The sequence below is a fragment of the Emys orbicularis genome, chromosome 7 (assembly GCF_028017835.1).
Source record: "Emys orbicularis isolate rEmyOrb1 chromosome 7, rEmyOrb1.hap1, whole genome shotgun sequence".
In the NCBI taxonomy this organism is placed as follows: domain Eukaryota; kingdom Metazoa; phylum Chordata; order Testudines; family Emydidae; genus Emys; species Emys orbicularis.
Genome location: NC_088689.1, coordinates 3,955,996 through 3,973,777, shown reverse-complemented (window position 1 = coordinate 3,973,777; position 17,782 = coordinate 3,955,996). Strand labels below are relative to the sequence as shown.

General features: G+C 40.6%; 1 protein-coding gene across 1 annotated transcript in view; it reads right to left on the bottom strand.

Moving 5' to 3' along the window:
- The window catches only part of SUFU (SUFU negative regulator of hedgehog signaling), a 110,407-nt gene that overhangs the window by 65,666 nt on the left and 26,959 nt on the right, over positions 1–17,782 (bottom strand). Inside the window, exon 3 of the mRNA XM_065408109.1 lies at positions 9,505–9,641. Within this exon, the coding sequence (XP_065264181.1) occupies positions 9,505–9,641 (137 nt within the window). The remainder of the gene's footprint in view (positions 1–9,504; positions 9,642–17,782) is intronic.

Genomic DNA, 17,782 nt, shown 5'->3' with positions numbered 1-17,782 from the left:
GACGGGTGGGTTTAGAGTCCTGGAGCTTCAAGCAACAAGACTGGTGCCCCCCGGGTGACAGGCATTACCCACTTACTATGAATGAGGGAAGCTGTGCAGCAGAAAATGAACTTAACAATCCAAAATCCTTGATAGTTTAATTCAGAGGTCCCTAAACTGTGGGGCATACCCCCCCTAGGGGGGCACAGAGGAGTGTTTGGGCGGGGGGGGGGGCACGGGGCACAGCAGGGCCCGGGCGCTCCGCTCCCAGCTCTGCTCTGGCCCTGCCCCCAACTCAGTCCCCAGCCTCAGCCCCAGATCGTGGCCCAGCCACAGCTCCGCACCTTTCCCTGGCCTGGTCCCAGCCCCACCTCCAGCCTAGGCCATGGCTCTGTTCCCGGCCCAGGCCCACCCCCAGCTGTGGCCCCAGCCTCGTCCCCCTTACTCCTGTCCGTGTCCTGTCCCCCCACACCCCACGAGCCATGGCCCCACTCCCGGCACGGTGTGGACAGGGGTAAGGAGGCACATGAGCCTGAAAAGTTCGGGGACCACTGGTTTAATTGCATTTATGTTCTCAGGAATAGCAAAAGTGGCATGAACTGCAAAATTCTGTGAAGCAACATTCTCTGTGTAATCTTATACAGTGTTTAAATCTATACTTGTTTGTGATTTCCTGATTAGCTTCTGACTAAAGTCTTTGAGATGTATCATCAAAATCAATATGCTGCTGCAAACTAGTCATGCTAAATGAAACAAGAAGGATGGCCCAGCGGCTAGGGCGCTAACCTAGGACTTGTGGGGCCTGGGTTCTAAGTCTCAGCTCCACCACAGTCTAAGCAATTTGTCAAAGGGGTCTCAGTGTCTCTTTGCCTCAGTACCCCATCTGCAAAATAGGGGAGCGGCGTTTCTTTACCGCCCGGGGTGGTCAGATGATAATTACAGATTGCGAGGTCTTCAGAGAGTGAATTGTTTCATATATCATATCTAGAGATAACTCAGAAGCAGTCCCTGATAATGTATTTGCTGTTCCATGCATGACTGTTACGATTACCTGTATTATGGTAGTGCCCAGAATGTGCTATGTGCTGGCCGCACAAAGAAACAGTCCTTACCTTGAAGAGTTCACAAACTAGGAAGGAAATCTGACAGTTGTCACTGCCATTGCACCTTCTTATCTGCCTCCTCTTCATGGACAGTGAGACCAAAAAAGGCTAGAAGACTACAATTGCATGGGGAGAGGGGAGGGGAAAATAAATAAATAAATAAAAAAAGCAGAGCTGTATTAAAGCCCCCTTCGGTGCGCTCTTCCCAGAAAATTCACAATGTCAAAACATTAGAGAAAAATGTTTGATATCAAAGTCTAAACGCAACAGTAATAAGGCTTCATGAGAGTCCTACAGTAATTATATCAGGGAAGCAGATAGGTGTTTAGCCCCCTCCCCAACTCGGATCTCTGTAAAAAATAAATAAATAAATAAATAAATAAAAATATGCAGAACTGAATCCTGGGACCCAAATAGACACCCTAAGGCTTTACCTACTCTCAACGTTCTTAGTTTCCCCACCATTACTACGGCAGGGCCAGCTCCGCTGGTGGGGATATTAACATAGCTAAGCCTGTGGTGTTTTGATCACCATCTCATCTAGACTACTTCGAGCAGGGTTAGATGATTAGTTAAAATGCCAACAGGCAGTCTTTTCATCCCTGGAGCTTCATGGGTAGTTGAACCAGTGGGAAATTAAGAGAAAAAGCTTAGCACAGACATAGCGTAACTGTATTGTGTATGTAACTCTTGGAATCGTTTATTTCAAGAGAGTGCACATATCCATCCCTACAAAATTTAGACTCAGAATCATTCTACATATAGCCAAATAATTTTTCTTTAGTCTTTTTAACGCTGTCTGTCTGCTTGACAACTCTGGAGGCAGAAATGCTCTATTCTAGATCACTGGCAACATTAGCACAAGCTTCCCCCTATACTACCACACAAGCCTAGTCTCATATATGCAGGGAGCGACAGGGTAGTTCTATCTGCATACAATCAGTGTTTGGCCATCTCTTCTGAGAGTCTCAACAACGATGTCAATACAGGGTTTTTTTTTTGTTTTTTGGGGGGGGGGGGGAGAGAGGAGAGATGTAAAATGATCCCTCTAACAGGAACTGGGCTTTGACCCAAATGATTTCACATGGACCACTACATAGCTATCAGTAGGGCAGCCTGTGCAGGGGCTCAAGCCCCCACTCCCCACCCAATAGTCAGCAGGGGCACAGAACTAGCTCTCTCGCTCTCCCCGACGCAGCCAAGTCCTTGTGGATACATTTGTTGAGGTGGCTCCACGGCCCATGGCTTTTCGTTGAAATGGTGAGTGTACTGCTGTTTGCTTCTATGCATATGATGTGATGTATGTGCGAGTGTTGATATGGTTTAATGTGTATAGTGTGTGTGTGTGTGTTTGTTTACCATGCCCCTCCAAAAGCAGTCAAATTTAAACTCCTGCACACGCTCCTTGATCGGTTTTGGCCATGACCAACTTGGGCTAAATTGGAAACAGGGACTTTAACTTATGTTTCCACACCCCTTCACAGAACTGAACCGTGCAGTCTACTTACACGGCTGAACGCTACTCACCTAAGGCAAACAACTGGCCCACAGTATATTTTATAAGAACTTCACTGTGTAGAAATTCCAATGTTTATGTGCAGCAAAGTTAACTGCATAACTGGTTTGTTAAAACAAAATTTATAAGTAGATTTATTCTTTTGTGGAGTTGAAACACAGCTAATCCCCTCCATTTCTAATCTAAAATTCTGAAATACTGCAGGGAAGCCAGGGCCAGTTCTACACTGGAAACTGAATATATGTTTCAGAACCATAGCAACCAGTAAAAAATGATAAATGAGTCTGGGGTTTATATATGCCTTAAAAAAAAAAAAAAAAAAAAAAAAAAAAAAAGAGTCAGAAAAATAATATGAATAATTAGGCAACTCTTTGGCTTTATTCATCCTACTGGGAGGAAATAAGCAACATTTTATAAAAGCTAGACAAAACTCATTTGTATTCAGGGAAGCACCATTTTACAGAAGAACGTGCCTGCATAAAAGAGCATTTAAAAACATGCATGTAAGGACCCAGTCATTCGGACAGAGCATAGACTTGTAGATACTAGTGACTATGAGGGAAAGTGTCTCGTGATTAGAGCAGGATCTAGGAGCCAAGATCTTATGAAGTCTGACTGCTTTAGGTTGTATGACCTTAATCAAATTACTTAATCTAAATGAGTCTCTTTCAACAGTAAAAATTAACATGCCCACCATAAAGCAGGTTGAGATAGTCAAGTGATGTTACTACTCATTGGAATTGGGATGAAGATGAATTTGGGCAATCCTCATTTTAGTTGTATTTGTTGTTTTTAAAGAGATGCTGAGACAGCTCCCATTGACTTTAACACAGTTGTAGGAGTTCTGCACCTCTGGGGGAAAAAGAGCACCTTACATTATGCCTAAATAGTCACTCTATTCAGATCCAAACAACAGTGATAACTTCTTAAATCAGTTACATGCACAGAAGCAAAATTCTCCACCTTGCTAGTAGGAAGCATGTTCTGCCAGGCAGGTAAGTGCCATGGAAGCTCTAACCGTCAGTTCCTCACATCGCAACATTTGTTACTGGCAGCTCTTAGCCACTCAAAGCTGTGAAATTCTTTCCTACAGTAACTTTGGAAAAGTAGAATCTAATAAATTATTTCTTAATCTTTAAAAAAAACAAAAAACAAAACACTAAAAAAAGATGAAATTCTCATTGATCACTAGAAACAAGGGCCAAGACATGTCAATAGGATAGGGTTTTCTGAATCTGAATTCCTTTGTATTAATTTTTGTGGTAGTCCGGATGACACTGTTATTGACATGTGTGATTGGTATTGGTAGAATCAATTCTATGTAGTAAATTTTAAGAAATGTAACAGTTTAATACATATCAAAGAATAATTCAGTGACAACAATAATCTAAGTCTTAAGAGACTTGAGCTCTACTTATAAAAGCAACTTCCCTCCATGAGGTAAAGTAACAACCAAAATCCACATTAAGTTTTAGCACAGGAGCACAGGCTGCCCTACTTAATCAAAGTCCTCCTTTTTATCATCACTTATTTCAGCCTAGGAGCCCCATGCATGGGCCAGGACTGCAAAGTGCTAGCCGTTGTACAAACACAGAAAAGACAGTCCCTGTCCCAAGCAGCTTACAACCTAGTGTTTATTGCAACAAAGAGCTTGTACAAAGAGGCATACTTTGTCCATCATATGAATGACTAGATACATCATAAGTCTTAAATACTAGTGTTCAATATTTAAAATAATTATTTTAAAACTGTCATTTACAGATATCAACTTTCAAACAATTTGCAAGTAGGAAAACCACAGGGAAAGTTTAAGTGTGCTTAATCCATAGAGGTCTCCCTTTTAAAAACCTGATTTGCTGCTAATATTTTTGAAGTCCGTTTGATTTAAGAAACTGACAAACATTCATTGTTATAAACTTCACAGACAACTAGTATAATGCATGCTCTCCCTTGCTGTTTTTATGTTGTGTTTATGGATGTACCATTTACTGGCAAATCTTTCCAAAATCCAACTGCTTGCGTGCTGTAGGACTATCAATGGTTTTCTCAGGCCAAAAAACATGGAAACTGTACAAGTTCTCAGATACCCAATAGGTTAATCTTTGTGCTACATGAATATAGTACTACTTTCATGTGGCAATTAGGTAGATTATTGAAAACAATTAGACTTGACTTGAGAATGAAGGTATTGCATAGTTTCATTTAAAAAACAAAATCACTTTCAAAACTGGTAAACTATTTTATAACTGCAGCATAAAGTTAACCACAAACCTAAAAGGCCTTGAACAGATTTTCCATTGGAGCAGTGTTCCCTCCTCTACTCCCCCTCAGTTTGGACTGAGGCATAAATCTGTTCTACCATGAGATATTCCCAATGTAGCCATGAACCATGATGAGTTAAGGTCACTGAATGGTGAACAGTTTCATTTAAAAAACAAAAACAAAAAATCCTAGAAACTTTGAAACTAAAAATAACAGAGTTGGAATTTGTGGTCATGGTCAAACAGTGATAAAATCAAGAACAGATAAAGCCACAAATAGAACTAAGATTTGCAGACTTGGTTTTGTTGAAGCAGGGGAGCCAGTGCTATTTAATCAAAAGCACAAAGCATCAAGTGTTTGTTACAGTGAACAGAAAAGCCAAAGCTTGAAGAATTCTAAAATTCAGTGCAGAAGACAGATTGTCTAAAGTAAAGCAGCAATGCAGAAAAAGTAAAAGAAACAGAAGTGCGACACTTGTGTGCTTAAAAGTGTTCATCACAAAATCTAATGCGACTCGGGTGAGAGCACAGGTGCCACCTGTGATAGGCGTTCTAGAATCATGGGTAATGTGGTAATGCTATTTTAAACAGTAGTTGGTTGAATTTTGCCCCCTCTCTCCTTCATATGAAACTACTCAGTAACAGTGAGGGTATAACATCATCCCATGCCCCCACACCCTATAGGATGTGGTAAAGTACACCTAAAACAACAAAAAACTGACTTTTATTCACAGGTATGATCTAGCGTGTTGTGCACTAACAGGCCCGTGGGGACCCTATTGGGGTCCACAAAGTTCCCTAGTGTGGGTCTGAAACATGACTGCATGCACAAGGGCCAGTTAGTGTGCACTAAAATTTACATCCCTCTAGTGCAGACGAGCCCTAATTCATTAACTGGCCCAATAGCTTTGGAGCCCATTATCAGATGTGGCTTTGAGACCACCATCCATACCCTGGGCCAGTTTTATCTTTTCTACTTATTCAGAGAGTGAAGGGCGGAGCATTAATCAAGTTGTTTTGGTTCAGCAAATGCTTTAAAGGTCATTTGTAAATTTAAAACCTCCATAGGTTTACAAAGTACTATTGATTTGATATCCAGGTCCTTACCCATGCTGATCGCAGTGGCATTTGACAGCCACACCATGCAACTGGGTGGGCAAAGAGTTCTGAGTAGGAAACATTTGAGCATAAAAGAAAATGCTGTTAGTGCCATAACGTGCCTTGGGCAGATTGTGTTTCAAGGAGAAAAAACCTACTCTGAAATGAGTGTTTTAATATTCAGTGTATGGCATTAAAGTTTTGCCCAAGACCAAGGAAGGGAGAAAAGCAGGACAAAGCAGAATTATCCATTTCAGCTTTGCAAAGTGATCAAGACAAGCTGAAAATATTCTCATTACCCAGAAAAAAAAAAAAAGGACCATTAGTGTCAGTTTCCTGCTCCCCCCCAAGCACCACAGAGGAGGCTAGAGGTAGGCTAAACGACACAAGATACAGCTGCTCTGAGCTGCCAGTCATCATTATTTGTATTATCATATCGCCTCGGAGTCCCACAGAGGAGGTGGCTGGTGGGACCAAGTGGGAGTGGAGCAAAGTACGGAGTTGTATCAGGTGTAGGGGCAAGAGACTGAGCTGAGAGGGGAAGGGGTGGGTGCATTTAGATACACAAGAAATGCCTGGGGAGACTGGTGGGAAGAAGAAGAAGAAATCTACCACTGACATGCCCTATGCCAAATCCATTTCAAAGCGTCTGACAGCGCTCTGACCTGATGTCTAGGATTGAGAGAGATGGGTCTGAGCTTTTCAGCTACAGTAAGGTAATTCAGAGACCGTTATTTACGCCAGAAAAGCAAGCGATAGACTTTGCAGAACAAGCTTTGTAGCAAAATAAACTCTAGTTTGATTACTCATTGAGCAACACACAACTTCCTTCTATTTTGGGAAAGGGATGGCCTCTCTAATGCTTAGTTATAGCCTCACAATTGCAAGTTTAGCTGCTACCACGAGGGACCGTTTACTTTGCAAGTTAATCCTTGATTTACATAGACAATTAAAAAAAGTAAGACCCACAGTCTATTAAAAACATTTGAAGCATGTCTGGAACACAAGTCATGAGGGCTATAAAGACAGCATCAATCTGAATCAACACAGGATAATACTGAATGTCATGGACCAATTAAATGTGAAGTACATGGCAAAGATGAAAAACAGAAATTTATGAAGACATAAATGCTCTTTCCAGAGAATACTGAAAGCTGGTTTTATGGTTTCAGGTCTGAAAGATGGAGTTATGTATTTTGCAGAAAGCATGAAAAGTCCTCTTGTAGGGAATCTATTCTAAATGGCTTACCACCAATTACACGTACACAAGCTGTCTGCTGCTCACGCGAAATGCACAGAAACAGAAAATGTCACTTTGTCCACACGAAATTCCTATTACCGGATTGCTCCAAGAAATGCAACATGAAGAGATTCAGAAGTTTGTCTCTTTGATTAATATGGTTTACATGGCCACTAAGTATTTTTTTTAAATCCTGTCAAAACACTACTGTGCACACTCCTCCTCAGGAGAGAATGAGAGCAAACAAGTGATGGCTATGAGTCACATGACTTAACGCACAAGTGGAAGCGCTCAGACACTACACTGATAAGCATGGTATGAGAACTTATAGTGTTTTAGGGATTTGAAATGCTGCAAAAATGGCCTTAAATCTTGGACCAAATAATATTAGCGTCGATAAGTGAGACATTAGAGGCAATTGCAAAGTCAGAGGCAAACATCTCAGAAATGCATGAAAAAAAAAGCTAGTCTTATTAATGCATCCCCTGACAGCAAATGCTTTAGAGTTGCGTATATCAGATTTAGGTGGGGAATCTTGTACTCTGACCCAGACTCTGAAACTGGGACAGCTGATGGGAATCACATGGAATAAAACTGCTTTAGGAGTTGTGAGGAACCAAGGCAAAAAATCTCAAATAAGAACAACTGGACCGGAATTTCAATGGCACAACAGTGAAAATGGGCCTGCACACCTCTTCAATAGCCAAATTTAGAGAAGATGTCTTCATTCCACCCGGCATCAAGCAACATTCTTAAGATCATGACAAGTGATTTGTGGGTAGATTGTTCTGTTGAGTCAGCATTTGAAAGAAAGCGACCATGTGAGTACTGCCACTGAGTGCAGGGGTGTTGCACTCATGATCAGCAGCAATGGAGTTGACAGTGATCATATTTTTTCTGGACTCCTCCAATTTAAAAGTCACTCATCTGACTGAAAAAACAGCACAGAATCAGAGAAGTTACTGAGCAATTTATTAACTGGCAGAGAAACAGTTACAAATCTGTGCGTGCTTAGCTGCTTTGTAATCACAGATTTAGGAAGCTACTTTAACAGTGAAGAACCCTCAAACTGGATCAAAAAGGCAATCACTATATGCACAATCGCTCCTCAGAATCACATGTATAAACACAGTGTGAATTAATAGTCTACCCAACAGGCCATTCGTAGAACTGGAAGGGACCCCGAGAGGTCATCTAGTCCAGCCCCCTGCACTCATAGCAGGACTAAGTTATCTAGATCAGGGGTTCTCAACCTTTTTCTTTTTTTCTGAGCCTCCCCCCCGACACCCCCTCCCCAACGTGCTATAAAAACTCCACGGCCCACCTGTGCCACAACAACTGTTTTTCTCATATCCAGTAGATTAAAAGACAGGGCCGGCATTAGGGGGCAGCAAACAGGGAATTGCTGGGGGGCCCCATGCCACAGGGGTCCCCACAAAGCTAAGTTGGTTGGGCTTTGGCTTTCTGCCCAGGGCACCAGTAAGTCTGATGCCAGCCCTGCTTTCTAGTTTATTTTGGCGGACCTCCTGAAACCTGCTTGCAGCTCCACAGGGGCCATGGACCCCCCGTTTGAGAGCCGCTAATCTAGACCATCCCTGACAGGTGTTTGTCTAACCTACTCTTAAAAATCTCCAATGATGGAGATTCTACAACCTCCCGAGGCAATTTATTCCAGTGCTTAACCACTCCGACAGTTGGGAAGTTTTTCCTAATGTCAACCTAAACCGCCCTTGCTGCAATTTAAGCCCATTGCTTCTTGTCCTATCCTCAGAGGTTAAGGAGAACAATTTTTCTCCCTCCTCCTTGTAACCACCTTTTACGTTAAGTTCAGTTATATTGTACAACATGGGAAAGTTGACATTTCCTAGGAGATCTTCTATATCACTGACACAGCCCTGAGGATTTCCATTTGTCTCAGCTTTAACCCCTGCCTCTGTAAGACCTCATATCACAGCCATCTTCTTCCACCACTGAGCAGCTCCTCATTTGTCTAGAGGAGTAACTAACAGGTAATCCCAAAGACTCCCTTTCCTATCAAGGCCTAACCATTCTGTACCTTCAAGCAGCTTATGGTAAGGGGAACCTAGATCACCTGTACAGTAGCACAGAGATCTACCAATAGGCTGGTGAAAGCAACACATTTATTTTGACCAAACAGCATTTTCACACAAGACCGATCTCAAGACTAAAATGGCAGAGATTTCATTGAATAAATACAAGATTCAAATCCAGCACTTTGACATTCACGTAACCCATCACAGTTAGAGTGATAGAAAACAAGGCAGCAATTGTTTAATGTTACAGTACCTGACTGGAAGACGTATCTGGCTAAGCCTTGCATTAACTCTGCCGGCCATGTAGGTGGCGCTGACTCCCCTGTTTCTCTCTTTAGTCGAAACGTCAACTCGAATCCAAAACCACTTGGCCCATCCGTTCCTGTAAATCTGGAGGGAAGGAAAAGCAAAAAGGTCACATATTTCACCTTAACAAGGGTGGACCTAAGGATTACGTAGATGTGAGCAGCAGCAGATATGCTTGGCACTGGTTTTCAAGAGGTTATGCCTTGTCTTTTCTTCCTAGGACGAATAAGGAGTTCAGGGCTTCTCTAGTTGTGTTTAAATCTACATGCATCCAAATGGCACAGAATCATTAGGTTAGCCAGCTAGTTTCTGCATAAAACTAATACAGTAATTCAGAAATTTAAAAATAATTTTTCTCAACACAGTATTCTGGGATATGGCATGGAATATTCTATACTGGAGACAGGTCAACGGAAAAAAGTGGAAAAAGGTGAAAAAGTCTTACTATAAGCACTGATTTAATCCCTTCAGCTACTTCAGTGTGCGTGTTGTGGATGTCAGCAGTCCACTGGAACTAGCACTAGAGGTGCATTTTGTCCAGAGGATCTAGATAAGGTAGGCAGCCCTGTAAATGTTAAACAGGAAACTGACTACAGAAGAAACAGGGTGAATGCTTGGCTAATTACTTTTGTAGGAGTTAGGTGGCAGGTTTATTGGATTGTATTTTGCAAGCTCTACTCAGGAGAGTAAGGCCACATTGGCAGAAGTGGGGAGATCAAGTCTGAAATGTAGGCAAGACTGTCCAGTGGAAAAGTAGTAAGGCTTTTGATATTGTCTCACATGACCTTCTCAGAAACAAACTAGGGAAATACAACCTAGATGGAGCTACTATGAGGTGGGTGCATAACTGGTTGGAAAACTGTTCCATGAGAGTAGTTATCAGTGGTTCACAGTCAAGCTGGAAGGGCATATTGAGTGGGGTACCGCATGGATCAGTTCTGGGTCCGGTTCTGTTCAATATCTTCATCAATTGTTTAGATAATGGCATAGAGAACACTTAAAGTTTGTGGACGATACCAAGCTGGAGGATGTTGCAAGTGCTTCGGAGGATAGGATTAAAATTCAGAACGATCTGGACAAACTGGAGAAACATTTTGACGTAACAGGATGAAATTCAATAAAGGACAAATGCAAAGTACTCCACTTAGGAAGGAACAATCCGTTGCACCCATATAAAATGGGAAATGACTGCCTAGGAAGGAGTACTGTGGAAAGGATTGTGGGGGTCAGTGGATCACAAGCTAAATATGAGTCAGTAACACTGTTGGCCAAAAAAAAAAAAAAAAAAAAAAAGAGCAAACATTCTGCAATATATTAGTAGGGGTGCAGTAAGCAAGACAAGAAGTAATTCTTCTGCTCTACTCTACGCTGACTAGGCCTCAACTTGAGTATTGTGTCCAGTTCTGGGCACCACATTTCAGGAAAGATGTGGACAAACTGGAGAGAGTCCAAACGAGAGCAACAAAGATGATTAAAGGTCTAAAAATCATGACCTATAAGAGAAGACTGAAAAAACTGGGTTTGTTAGTCTGGAGACGAGAAGACTGAGGGGGGAAATAACGGTTTTCAAGTACATACAAAGTTGTTATAAGGAGGAGGGGAAAAAATTGTTCTCCTTAACCTCTGAGCATCAAGCAATGGGCTTAAATTGCAGCAAGTGCAGTTTAGGCTGTGGAATCTCCATCGTTGGAGGTTTTTAAGAGCGGTTATAAAAAAACCTGTCAGGGATGGTCTAGATAATACTTAGTTCTGCCTTGAGTGCAGGGGACTGGACTAGGATACCTCTCCAGGTCCCTTCCAGTCCTATGATTTCTGGCTTTAATATCATTAGTCCTTCACTCTGAGTTCTACATTTTACACTCACACAGAAAGGAAAATGTCTGCTCTCACAGATGCCGAAGACTGACAAAACATCAGACTTGCTGTGAAATTTCTAAGCCACATGTACAAATATTTAAGTCCACAAAATTTGAGACCAGTTAGTGACGCTAGCCTCCTTCATACTAGTGCCATCACATCCCTTACTTGCTTGTTATGGCTGTGCCACGAAGTTCAAAGCAGGCATCACACAGAAACAAGCCTTCATAAGCCAGTGCCATTCTGTAAGTTGCATAAATTTGCAAGAAACTTTATGTAACTGGCAAAGTTCACGGAAAAAGTGAATTTCTTGGATCCAGGTCCCTTGCTGACATCTATGAAAGATAGAAGGTTAACACCTTCTGCATTATATTTATACTAAAAACACCCAAACAGGGCAGTCAAAAAGCTCACTAGAGTATTTCCCAGTTCTGCTGCAGGGACCACCCGGGTGCTCAGAGCACTTCCAGGTGCCATAATGGCAAAGAATGTGTCTCTTCACATAGAGATACTTCCCAGAAATTCTGGGATAGACAACGGCTCTCAGGATTTTGAGACTAAACAAAAAAACCCAAAACCCAAGTACTACAGTGTACTCTCCTGACCTGTATCATCATTAGGCTTGACAGAATTCTATTTTTTATTTTTTTTTGTAATTGCAACAGATAATATTGATTTATTACTACTAAACACTTTTTTTATTTTTATAAATTTAAATTTACAGTTGTAGGAAATTACAGGGGAGTCAAACAGTAGAGTATCAGACAACTATTTAATGACAGTAGATGGTTATAAACCTTTAACTTTTGAATCTAAACATTAAAAACACAAACTGTCAACATCACATCAAAATATACAACATAAATATCCTTAAATCACACTCTAAGTTCTTAAGCAGCCTTAAGTTTCTTTCTTTGCCTATCTGTAAATTTTGATTATTGATGGAAATATTTTTCATGGGTTTGTTGTACAGTGAAATCGACATTTACTGACATTTACAGATAAAAGTCAAATCATGCCAAGCCTAATCATAACTATCTTTGTTGGGGTTTCTTTGATGCAAGTTTGATCCAATTTGCAGATGATGAAACTGGAGAGGCAGCAAATATACCCAAGGACAGGACCAAGCTATGAAATAACCTGAAGAGATTAGAGCAGCTGTAATTGCAGGCAATGAGAGAAGTTACTGAAAGACTAAGCACAGGGGAGAAAAGAAACAGAAAAGAAAAATTAAATATCTAACTAACCAGCTCTACCCTACACACTCAAGCATGTTCGTTTTCATCTTGACTACCTAATACACTCCATCACTGGCATAGAGAAAAAGCGTATCTGTATTGAATGGGAAGAGACTGTCTAGGAAGGAGTACGGCAGAAAGGGATCTAGGGGTTATAGTGGACCACAAGCTAAATATGAGTCAACAGTGTGATGCTGTTGCAAAAAAAGCAAACATGATTCTGGGATGCATTAACAGGTGTGTTGTGAGCAAGACACGAGAAGTCATTCTTCCGCTCTACTCTGCGCTGGTTAGGCCTCAGCTGGAGTATTGTGTCCAGTTCTGGGCACCGCATTTCAAGAAAGATGTGGAGAAATTGGAGAGGGTCCAGAGAAGAGCAACAAGAATGATTAAAGGTCTTGAGAACATGACCTATGAAGGAAGGCTGAAAGAATTGGGTTTGTTTAGTTTGGAAAAGAGAAGACTGAGAGGGGACATGATAGCAGTTTTCAGGTATCTAAAAGGGTGTCATAAGGAGGAGGGAGAAAACTTGTTCACCTTAGCCTCTAAGGATAGAACAAGAAGCAATGGGCTTAAACTGCAGCAAGGGAGGTTTAGGTTGGACATTAGGAAAAAGTTCCTAACTGTCAGGGTGGTTAAACACTGGAATAAACTGCCTAGGGAGATTGTGGAATCTCCATCTCTGGAGAGATTTAAGAGTAGGTTAGATAAATGTCTATCAGGGATGGTCTAGACAGTATTTGGTCCTGCCATGAGGGCAGGGGACTGGACTCGATGACCTCTCGAGGTCCCTTCCAGTCCTAGAATCTATGAATCTGCTGCAAACAAGACAGACCTGGTATTCAAGAATGGCTAGTCAAGGGGTGCAAATACATAATTCCAAGAAGCTAATGTAGCTTGCAGTAACAAGCCACAATAAATGCATTACAGACTGTGCATAAACCATGAAAGTGCTTATTGGTTACCCAGACAGATTGGGTATGGAATTGAATTTTGATTAGTGGAGCCTGTCTTAAGTGAGCACTTATGAGGACCAACCAAAAAGGCTGCTTTAGGGAGGGAAGGTGGGCGAGGTAATATCTTTTATTAGACCAATTTTTGTTGATGAGATAGAGAAACTTTGGAGCCAAAGAAAGCTCTTCTTTAGGTCTGGAAAAGGAACTCACCGGTTACAGCAAAATGCAAGGTGGAACAGATTGCTTAGCATAAGTAGTTAACGCATACTGTAAGAGACCATTCAAAGTGGAGTGGCCCATTAACACCTCTGCAGTCATAGGACAAAAAGAGGGGGTTAGTGGATTACAGACTGTTGTAATAAACCATAAACCTAGTTTCCCTGTTCAGTCTATGATTTTTGGTGTCTAGCAGAGTAATGAATTTAAGCTCCCAGGCTCGCCCTTTGAAAGTGTTGTGCAGGTATCCTTTGAGGATGAGGCACCATTTGGGAGCAGTAAATGTGTGAATTCTGTGAGAGCCCAGTGGACCAGGCCAGAGGTTCGACACTCCAGGGAGATGCTCGCAGGGCTCGGGTGTGCTGTAGAGTGTCAGTGGGGCACCGACTTGTGTTGCCCATGGCTAGGGCAGGTGCTGATGCAGGGCAGACACAGACAAAACTTCCTCACCCTAAGGGCAGGGGGTAGTGAGGTGTCTTGCAACTAGCTATGAAGAATATTCTCTTCAAGGCCACTTCCAAGCCTTACATCAACTGTCATGTTCAATCACTTAAAGCTACCATATAATGTGATCATCTGAATTAACATATTTATTGTTTTAGGGCAAGATGCACAACCCTCTCTCAAACTGGTGAGCGCTTACACAAGCAGTTCCACTGAAGGCACTGGGACTATTCGTGTGAGTGCTCACCAACATGTGTAAGGTTTGCACAACTGGGTTCTTCACTAGTTTGTTCTCACTCTGTAGATATCTAGTTCTAATGTAAACAACGGGAATCTTAAAATACAACTATGAACTCTACTGAAACAAGCACAAACAAAGATGTTCTTCCATATTTTAGCATGATGAAAGTTTATTACCTGAGTATTAAAGGAATCTCTCTGGCAAGCAAGGAGATGGTTTTGCATGTTTAAGCATGAAATGGGAGTAGTGCAAAGTTCTGAAGAGAATTAATTAGAAAGTCTCATTTTTGCCTGAAAATTTGGTTCCTTCTATGATTAGTTGTAGCACCCAAAGTTATAGAAATTCTCATTTTTGTAAACCAGTTTACTTTGCACATTTGAAAAACACTTTTGTATAAAAAAATTAAATGCTTCCATGTATCAGTTAGCAAAGGGGAAATTTACAGAAGAAACCCTTATAATAGGGAAGAGTAGAAAAATTACTACAATTTAAGGATTTTTTTAAATTCCAGGATATATTACTTTTAAAAGGTGCTGTATCAGCAACTGGAGTTTGCTTTAAAAAAAAAAATCAATTAAAAAAAAAATCAAGTTGACATTGAAATTTCAAACTGAACTTACAGTCAAAATTCTTGTAAAGCAAGACCGATCGTTGCAGCATTATGTCCCCAAGACGTGAATTCCAAATACATACTCTGAAGTGTGTTATTCAGTTGCTCAGCTTGAAAAAGCTGCTATAAAGCGAAGTGCATGATTCTAGCTACAAATAATTGTTTATCAAAAGTCCACACACGCCATAAATTAATCTGTGAACAAGTTATGCAGTAATGAAAGTAAAAAGAACAGGAGTACTTGTGGAACCTTAGAGACTAACAAATTTATTAGAGCATAAGCTTTCGTGGGCTACAGCCCACTTCTTCGGAGGTAGCCCACGAAAGCTTATGCTCTAATAAATTTGTTAGTCTCTAAGGTGCCACAAGTACTCCTGTTCTTTTTGCGGATACAGGCTAACACGGCTGCTACTCTGAAACCTGTCAGTAATGAAAGTGTTCACATGTGTGGCTATGAAGTCTGGGGACTGTTTAGATCACCAGTGTAGGCTAGCAACCCAACTGTTACCTTCCAATGGTATATTACTGGCAATCAATTTTACTACCAGGTAATTTTACAGGATAATTATCAATCCTACCAAAAGTTATTTGAGGCTAGTTACTAGGAAACATGAAGAAAGAATCAACACCATTCACTTGGCCAGGATAGCAAACCCTCCTTTCTCCCCAAGTTTTTATTCTGCGCTGTAGATTACACATTTTAGGTTTTTTTTAAAAGTTAAAACTTTGTATAACTGAAGTTTCATCTACACTGACCAGTTATGAGTTATCTACTTTAGGAAACATGCTCTCTTTTTGCAAAAATGTGACAGCTCATAATACTTAACATGGATGGTTCTCAAGTTCTCATTTCTTAACTCAGCATTCAATTCTTTAAATAAAGCATGCAATTACTAAGAAGGATGACTATTTGCATAGGTCTTTATTCCACTATATAAACTGAGACAGTGATAACAGAGCTTGTATTTGAAGGCCTGATTCAAATGGTTATATACGTACTTGACAAGTGGCCACTGAAAAGACACATTGTACTGAAATGGAAAGTATGTGATTCACCTGTGTTCTATTAACATCCAGTGGCAATAACAATTTATGAAGTGTAAATCTTTAATCTGAAGCTTTTTACTTTTAGCTTTGTAATTTGTTAAAAAATTAATCCTGATCAATGTGTAATTTCAGAAGCCAATCTATGATTGCGATAAAAAATCCATACATATTTACTGAAGACCTATTAAGAATTTTGTATAAGTGAAATCTCACGTTAATTTTCAAAAATAAGCAACTCTTGTTTAACTGCCAAAACATAAATTAGGAAAAATAACCAGGTATTTTGAATTGAAAACCACTTTGATAAAATGGCTAACAATCTTGAATAAAGTCAAAGTTGCTGCTTCTACTCTCCCATGAACAACATTCCCAAATAGAATTCTAAATAAATCTTGTATAGTCACAGTAGTTGCTATAAAAGTCCATAATAAGCAAAAGCACTTAAATCCTGTAGACACGGAGATCCAGCTACACTATTTAAGGAGTGAATTTTCTCCTCAACCGATGACCGTACCATTGCCATGTCTAATAAGAGTCCAATTCAATCAGAAAGTAACCAGATAAATCCTTAAGTCAGTGAGAATCGGAGACAACAGAAGACCAGGAGTTCAGCAGTCTCTCATTTGTTTTCTACTGGTTTATTTTCTCCAACTCCTCAATCATTTTCATATCCTATTCCTCCCCCCAATTTCTCTCCATGGGTATGTCTTGACAGGCAAACACATTTTCTCAACTGATATAGATTAACATAAAAGTACCCTTAGGTTACAATACAACCAGCTACAATAAACTTCAAACATGTCAGTCTGAGTCTTTCCAGGGCTTTTCAAGAACATTAAGCTAATTTGCCTGAGCTAACACGGTTTGAAGAATACACCATTTTTGCCCCTCAAGACAAAGTTCATGTGTGTGAGAGCAAGGTGAAATTGACAGGACATTATTCCTTCACTACGGAAGATTTGAAACTCACCTCACTCTACCAACACTGTAGTTCTATTAATTTCTTTATACTCCATCAGTAGGGGAATCGCTGTACATTAGTTGGAAGGTGTGTTTCAGATTTACAGTAACATTAAAGTTCCAGTCTGACCAACATTTAGAAATTAAATACTGCAGATAGGGGAAGGGGGAGGGAGGAAATAGGGTGGGAACACAGAACTAACATTTTGTATCTATCCACAGACCCCAGGTACATAAACTGAGAGCTCCAATACAGCATTAAGTTTCTATACTAACAGACCTCAATACCTCACATAGTTTGGTTTATGCCTTGTTACTGCTGAACTATGCACTACTGAGTGAAAGACATTTTACCAGAAAATAAAAATGCTAGGAAGAAGGAATATTCATACTTGTCCCAAATTCCAGAGATACTAGATAGGAAAAAACCCCTCTAGGTACATCCCATTATTTTTGCCTCTTCCAATAAAGGAAGCTTATTACAGTTACAACTATCCTGATTCTTAAGCATTCAGCTAGCCATATTTTCACAAAAACAGACATTGATGGGGGAATTCTTGGCTTGCTACATGTCCATTGGCTAGCACCAGTGACACACATCAGGCAGTTTCATATTTTAACTACAGCAGTAATGGAAGGCTCTTATATCTGCCAAG